At 30.5% G+C, this 7986-nt stretch overlaps 1 protein-coding gene across 2 annotated transcripts in view; it reads left to right on the top strand.

Annotated features, from left to right (window-relative positions):
- Window positions 1-7986, top strand: part of LOC108754325 (NADH dehydrogenase [ubiquinone] 1 subunit C2) — a 20981-nt gene that overhangs the window by 5304 nt on the left and 7691 nt on the right. For both annotated transcript variants that reach the window (XR_001939700.1, XM_018496550.1), the window contains exon 2: window positions 5904-6047. Coding sequence is in view for 1 of the 2 variants with exons in the window: in XM_018496550.1 (XP_018352052.1) it covers window positions 5904-6047 (144 nt within the window). In the remaining variant the exon portion in view is untranslated. The remainder of the gene's footprint in view (window positions 1-5903; window positions 6048-7986) is intronic.

The raw sequence follows: 7986 nt of genomic DNA, 5'->3' as shown, positions 1-7986 counted from the left end.
CACCTTTTGCATGTTGCATGACTTACAGCGTTCTCTCCATATGCAGCACAAATCATTTCAGTGGCTTCAGCAGCATTTTTCTTCAGATGAAACGCGAAGTGGATGGAAAATCGAATATGCTCTTTTGTAATTGCCATCGTGAACACTACTGATTTTTGAGGTTATGTGCATCAAACGCCAAACCGTATCGCATTTCAGGAGGTTAAATGTTACTGTTTTAAAACCCCAAAAGGGCGGGAAGATATATAAAATTTAAATTGTTATTTCGGTTGTATCAAATCTAAAGCTCAGAACTTTTTTGTACACCTAATATATATATATATATATATACATACATTCCGTATACACACCCAGATAACAAAACGTTCCTTACATAAGAAAAGAAATAGGAGCTTAGCACAAGTTTCTCTTCAGTTGCCATCATGTTATTGTCACCAGGGCAATAATAATTTCGTTTAGGTCAACCTAGAGACATTATGCACACAACGGTTGTTTGCGCAAATAAGCGGAAATGCTGTAACAAACTTATTCCCATAAATGTTACTACAATCGATTGGAACTCGTTTTTGTAAAATATTTGGTCTACATTTTTGTCAATCGAATGGAAATGGAGCAGTATGTCATCGAGCAGTATGCGGTACTACCGCCAGAGGGATGCATCGAGTTAAATTTTTCGATTTTAAAAAACAACATACAATAAAAGACGCAGCTTAGAAGATTTTTTAGCTGTGTTTTAATAAAATAATTTTTTGAAGTGAGCCTCTGAAGATGAAAGGTAAAGCTTCGGCACTCCCATGGGCTTTCCTTTATCACCGGTAAGCGGATTTGGTAATGAGGAGATTGGAGACGGTATCCCTGATGTTTTTGAATGTGGACATTCTATTTTGCTATAGATATGTAGATGACATACATTTGTACTGCGATTTCTTGCTCAAAAATTGATACTCTTCTACAAACGTTTTAATTCATTTCATTCACGTCTTCAATTTACTCTAGAAATAGGGAGAGAAAAATTACATTTTTTGGATGCTACAATATTTATTAGTAATAATCGATTTGTTTTTGACTGGTATCATAAACTTATCTTTTCAAGGAGATTTTTAAATTTCCACTCAAATCATCCAATTGCACAAAAGAAAGGTACAATTTTTTCTATAATTGACAGAGCTTTTTTACTTCCTGACTTTATGTTTTACACAAAAAATTTGACACTTATTATTAACATTTTATTAGATAATGATTACCCATTAACTTTTATTTTTGACACAGTTAATCAACGTATAAAAAATTTAAAACCAACTTAAAAACAAATACGTAGTACATAAAGATCTGATTGACAATGTTTGTGCGAATGCATCTTGGCTTACGGTACCATTTATTCCTTTTCACACAGAGACATTTAAACGATTTAACAAAAACGACATTAGGGTATCTTTTCATAGTCCTAATAAAATGGATAAATATATAAAAGTACAAAAGGATATTTATTCCTATATATCTAAGAGCAATGTAGTTTATAAGATTTCGTGTAATAATAATTTCGTGATGTATCGTACGTTGGACAGATAATTGAAAAACCAGAATTACAGAACATCATAATCATATTAGATATAACACTTCTGTCCGTTCTGTCGTAACGAAGCATAGGCTGCAGTATGATCATGGGACAACGTTAAAATCTTGGAAGAGTTTTGCTATAGGAAACGCTAATTTCTGAGATGCTCAACATTAAAAAACAGAAAAATAGTCTTAATTTACAAATTGACATTGAAGGTCTATATAAGGCATATATATACCTATTGTAAATAAAGTTTGATTCTTCGATACTGATAGTGTGTCTCCTCTCTCAGTCCGTGTTGATCCGTATCAGCGAGTGTATATTACAATCGACACACAATGTCCGTCTTGCATATCTGCGTTCCATTAAACTGTATACATTTTAATTGGTTTTTATACTTATACGAACATACTTATTTGAATAATTTACATTAATTTTATGGTTTCTGGTGAGTTTTTATTTGTTAGAATTCCGGTATGTTACTTTCATCTGGTTTAGTATTTCGTAAAAAGACTTTTTTATCTTTTTTACCGACTAGATCTTTTTCCAAGAAATATGAAACACGTTTGACCGTCCAATCATAAATGATGTCGAGTTCTACATCAAGACTCACTCAAGCTGTTATTATAAGGAATATACGAGCATTTTCGATAAATAATTTTGTACAGCGATCTTTGCGATAAGTAAATGTCTGAAGAGGGCTCATCCAGTAGTCGAAACTTGTAGTGTTTTATATTTGAATTTAAACTGTTTTCTTTATTCTTATTTTTCTTTATTTATAATTTATTCTTTTTAATTGTGTTACAATTTAAAATGTGCTTGACTCTTACTTCGCCCTTTATTTATTGTTATTTATTTTGTATATGAAGAGTTCTTCTATCTGTTAAATGTTAAAGATGTTTCTTAAAGAACTCTTAAAGATATTTTAAAGTTCTCTTTTGAGTCAATTTTAAACAGGAAAGCATTGTTAAGGTTAACTCATTTTACTATAACAGTTTCTTTTATATTACTGTCAAATTGCTAGCAAATTTATTTTATGTAGAATTAGTTACCATCATGTTGTCATGCGATTGTCCTAACCTATAAAACTTACAAAAAAGAAAAGGGAAATTGTTTCTCTTTGATTATGCATAACCGTTTATGGTATATATTACCGCTAATATTATAAGTAAAATTGGCTCCTTTCCTCAAAAAAGATGACAATTCAAGCGACGCAATTTGTATCAAATTTATAGCAATATTCGGGGAACTTACTATTTGAGCATACATAAGGGCATATCAAAAGTATACCTGGAAGTATATCTGGAAACGGTCGAAATCTCGAAAGGATTTTTGAGAAAAATGTTTCAGACAAAAGTTGTAGGGTTTAAAAAGATCTATTCACTGATCATATTCGCTTGACCTTGCGTAGCGTCACCAAGGTCAGGTAAAGGTCAAATTGATTTTTAAAAATGGAATACCCTATTTTTGATGGCCAGAATTAGAGATCCTATAATCAGAGTTTGGCAAAAGCGGGTACAACTTCTGATTGGTTTTCCACCTTGGTCCAGTCGGTATTCTTCGAGATTGTATCTCTTATTTTCATTTTTACGTAAAAATGAATTCTTAATGCAAAAATAAAAATAACAGGTATCACCTCCAATGATTTTAAGCTTAACAAATGTTTTCCAGAACATGATCCTGAATAATATTCAAGAAGTTTTAGATGTCGATCGGACAGCTTGCTTAATGCTAATGCCGACGGTATTGTAACTTTCAAGTCTTATAACTCGAAAAATATTTAATGAAAAATGACTTTATTATAGTGTTTTGGAAAGCTCTTGATACTAGATATTAGATTCTGGCATCAAAAATAAGGTGTCTCATTGAAAAAAATCAATTTGACCTTGACTAGACCTTGACGATGTCACCTAAGGTCGTCACAAGCAAATGTAATTAGTAAATAGATCTTTTTAAACCCTACAATTTTTGTCTGAAACATTTTTCTAAAAAAATGCTTTGTTTCAAGATATTCGACCGTTTCTAGACTTGATACATTCTTATATACATATATATGTATATATATATATATATATAAGTAATTTATATGTATATATAACATACAACGTATATGCACATGTAACAATATAAAAAGATGACCGCAGTGCTGTCACCGCAGTATTTCGCAGCTGTGACAGATTTTCTAATCTCAACCGTCAACTTTAACGCCTAATAGCTTGCTTCGCAGGGCAATACCGTACTTTTTTCTGCCAGATTCTTTCATTTTGTCCAAAAATGCGTCGAATGAGCCTAATTTCATCGAAATTAGAGGTAAGACAGTTTTTCTGGATAATTACCGAAATTATTTATTTAGAACAATGATAATAACAAAATATGAACATATTTTGCATTTTCTATTTGAGGAATGTGATTGATCGTATAACGACTTTCGTTGTTTCTGCTTAAAAGATACAATATAATTCCGGATGCTGAAAAAGAAATACATAAAGATTCATATTTTATTGAAATTTTAGTGGTATTTACAAAAGCTTTTTTTTATTTATTGTACGCAAATTCATTAAATTATTAAAATCAAGATTTTTCAGCAGTTCGCTCTATATTGCTAATAATGCTAATGACTGATATGCCAATGATAGTCTAATATCAGTTGTGGATCGTGTATGAATATTGTGTGTTTTATTGTACGAGGAATGCGATATTAAAATTTTTAATTATTTGCATTTGATTATTTACTTTTATCAATGAAATACCATTTTAAGTTGAGACTAAAAGGGCCCCCCTAAAAAGATGAAGCTTGGGGCTGTAGTCCCTTTAGCCCTTCTATCCGCTTAATTCTGTTCCTTAAGGCCTGAGAAGAATAATCAACTATAATTGGCCAATTTCTTATGATTTAAAATTTAAAGATCAGATAATGACTTAAAATTTAAAAATTAGGTAATGACTTATTGTAGAAAGTCCATTCCGGAATTTCGTCTGCGGTAGCTCGGATCTATAATAAGACTTTTAAACCATAAGAAATGAACGAATCATAATGAATTATTCTCCTGGCATTCGACTGTAATTGATCGATTTTAAAGCTAAAATACTTATTATAGAGCCAGACTTAGCAGAAAGGCTGATAATAAGACAGTGTTTCATGATTTAAATCTTATAGTATATTTATATCTTTAGTAACGCACAAAAACTGTTTTATGACTTAGAGTCTGAATACAAGGATTGCCGTAACACTTACGACAGAAAGTTATAGACGTAAGCAACGCACAAGCTTTGGCGCATGACGTGGTAGCACGCTATCAAGAGATACAGCAATATACATACATAAATTCTGCGTTATACGCCAAAGCTTATGCGTTGCTTACGTCTACAAGTCTGTCGTTACGGCAATCCTTGTGTTCAGACCCTTAGTTTCGATCCCCAACCTTGTTTTGAGAGGCCTTAAACCTATTCTATAATTGTGTAAGCGTAGTTGTAAGTGATTGTAGTATAAGAATTAACCAATCATAGTGAAATATGAGGAAAGTATTCGAGGAAAATATTGATTAGTTAATTTTACACAACTACAACCACTTACAATTATGTTTACGCAATTGTAGAATGGGCTTTAAGTCATAAGTCAAAAGAGATGTGACAATAATTTGTTTTTAAACTATTTTTGCGCAGTCTGTAGGCTTTAATCGTTAGACTTAAGCGAATTGAGCAAAACTCAATTCTTATGGCCTATAAGTATAAGTTCTGTGTTCGTCACTTACAACTTATAGCTTACGGCTTACGGTCTCTTAAAGCAAGGTTGTGGATTTAGTCTTATATCTTAAGCTTATTCTACAATAGTCGTAATCGTAGTTGTAAGTGGTTGTAGTTGTAGGAATTGACCAATCAAGTTAAATGTGAAGAGGATATTTGATTGTGATTGGTCAATTCTTGTTTAATAATTACAATCACTTACAGCTGTGCTTACGACTATTGTAGAACAGGCATTATAAAGTTGTACAAATACAAATTATACACATTTAAAAGCGTAAGACCATAACGTAACAGTAGCTAATCCAATATATTGATTTTTTTACTGCTTACGTCTTATTGCTTTAAGTTTTTTGTGTGCCATGGCCTTTATTGTTTTATGCTTTTGTATAATATATGTACTTTTGTATGTGAACTTAAACTATTACCTAAACTTCAAGTCTGAAATCGTAAGAAATTAACTAATCACAGTTGAAAGTGAGAAAAATAATTGACTATAACAAGAAAATAAAAAAAGCAGAAATCAAGATTAAATGTAGAATTGCGAATTTCGGAATAACACAAATCTCACAAATATTGGTGCAATCTCAAAGATATTTTTGTTTAGGAATACAGAGGCATATTATGTTCGTAGCAGGAGGATACGTTTTGGCACAATTTGTAAAGAAGCTTGTTGACAATTTTCAAGCGGAACGTGATACTAAACTGAGAGATTATATTATACGACATCCAGAACTTTTCCCCGAGCCAGGTAACGCGCTTTTCTCCATTCTTAGATAATTAAAGTATTAAATAAAATAATCTTTCTGCTTATACTGTTAAATGCGTATGTATTTTGCAAGATTGAAAGTAACGACTTATTTATGACATCTTTATCATATACCGTTACTTTGTTAAGTGTTAATCATTTTTTTATGTCCATAACGATAATGGAAATGTTACATTTTTACAATAATAAAATAATAACGAATTTAGCTATTACTTTTCATTCATCATTATTTTTTGTTCTTTATTTATACTTATATATCCAGTTTATAAATTGTATTTTTTATTGTATAAATAATACATTTTATGGAATAGAAAAAGGAGGATATAATTTTTATTTTTTTATTGATCGTTTTATTTATATATTTTCTTATATATTTTTCTTTAGAAATTGAAAATTATTACGATTATGACGTTATACGCAAGGAAAAATTGATATATTGAAATAAAGAACAAAATCTTTATTTATATTAAACTACTCTGAATTAATTTTTAAATGATTAAAATATATCTGATGACAGTGATTTTATAAGGATATGAATAAGGATTTTATTCTTTATTTTAATGTATCAATTTTTCTTTAAGTATTGAAATAAATAAACAAATTCAAAGGACTCTTTCAAAACATAATAACAAAACTCAATCAACGGGCGAAGTAAGAGTCAATCACCTTTTTTTAATTTTTACATAAAATTATATATTATATTAAACGCGATGAAACATCACGCCAAAAAATAAGACTATAAACTAATACATTACAAGTTACAAGTTTCGGCTACCGGTTTGAGCCCTCTTCAGACATTAGTACAATGAAAAGTAACAGAACAAATTCAATTGTCGCAAGTATTCATATATTCCGAATAATCACAGTTCGGGTGAGTCTTGAATATATGAATACTTGCGACAATTGAATTTGTTCTGTTACTTTTCATTGTACTAATGTCTGAAGAGGGCTCAAACCGGTAGCCGAAACTTGTAACTTGTAATGTATTAGTTTATAGTCTTATTTTTTGGCGTGATGTTTCATCGCGTTTAATATAATATATAATTTTATGTAAAAATTAAAAAAAGGTGATTGACTCTTACTTTGCCCGTTGATTGAGTTTTGTTATTTAAGTATTGAGTTATTATTGTTGATAATTTTCAGTTTTAATGAAGAAAAAAAATACATAAGATACTAAAAAATAAAACGAACAATTGCGAAAAAAGTTCTACCGTCCTTTAAATATTGAACAATATTCTGTGTCTTTATATCTGCATTATAAGCTGCATTTTAGTAGTTATTGCTAATACTGAAAGTAGTATACATATGTATATGTATATAAATTATAGATTTTTAATATTAACAATGAATAATAGCTATTGAAATACAGGGTGAGTCATTAGAATCCGAGCAAAATTAAATTTGAAATTTCCGTCATATTATAATTCACCTGTAACTGCTACTTTGCATTGAAGTCAGATGCATAAATGAAACATTTCTAACTTCAAAGTCAATTATGAATATAGAGTATAAGCGAAGGGCAGCAATTACTGAAAGTTTGCGCGCTAGAAGGATGTCAAGATAAATTATAACGTCTTTCGGATCTAAAATCAACGGTCTATGATGTTGCCAAGAGATATGTGGCTTCAGAGGAATCCGACAAAGGTTCCCCGGCGAGGAAAAAAACAAGGACACCGGAACTCATTCAAAAAGCCCAAGAGCTCATTTTGGAAGACCCAAGGATTTCGATTAGGAAATTGATCGTTTTGAAAGAGAGCTAACGTCCATCGGATTGTTGAAGATTTGGTATACGTCGTACGTCCTTAAGATATTTCTTCGAAGAATTGAGTTTTTACAGATTTTTTTTTAAATTTTTATATTATGTTTAAAATAATTTAATCTATATATAATTAAAATTTTAAACACCTTAACCGAAATGGAA

This window comes from Trachymyrmex septentrionalis, unplaced genomic scaffold, assembly GCF_001594115.1.
Source record: "Trachymyrmex septentrionalis isolate Tsep2-gDNA-1 unplaced genomic scaffold, Tsep1.0 scaffold79, whole genome shotgun sequence".
Lineage (NCBI taxonomy): Eukaryota > Metazoa > Arthropoda > Insecta > Hymenoptera > Formicidae > Trachymyrmex > Trachymyrmex septentrionalis.
This window is presented reverse-complemented; position numbering and strand designations above follow the sequence as displayed.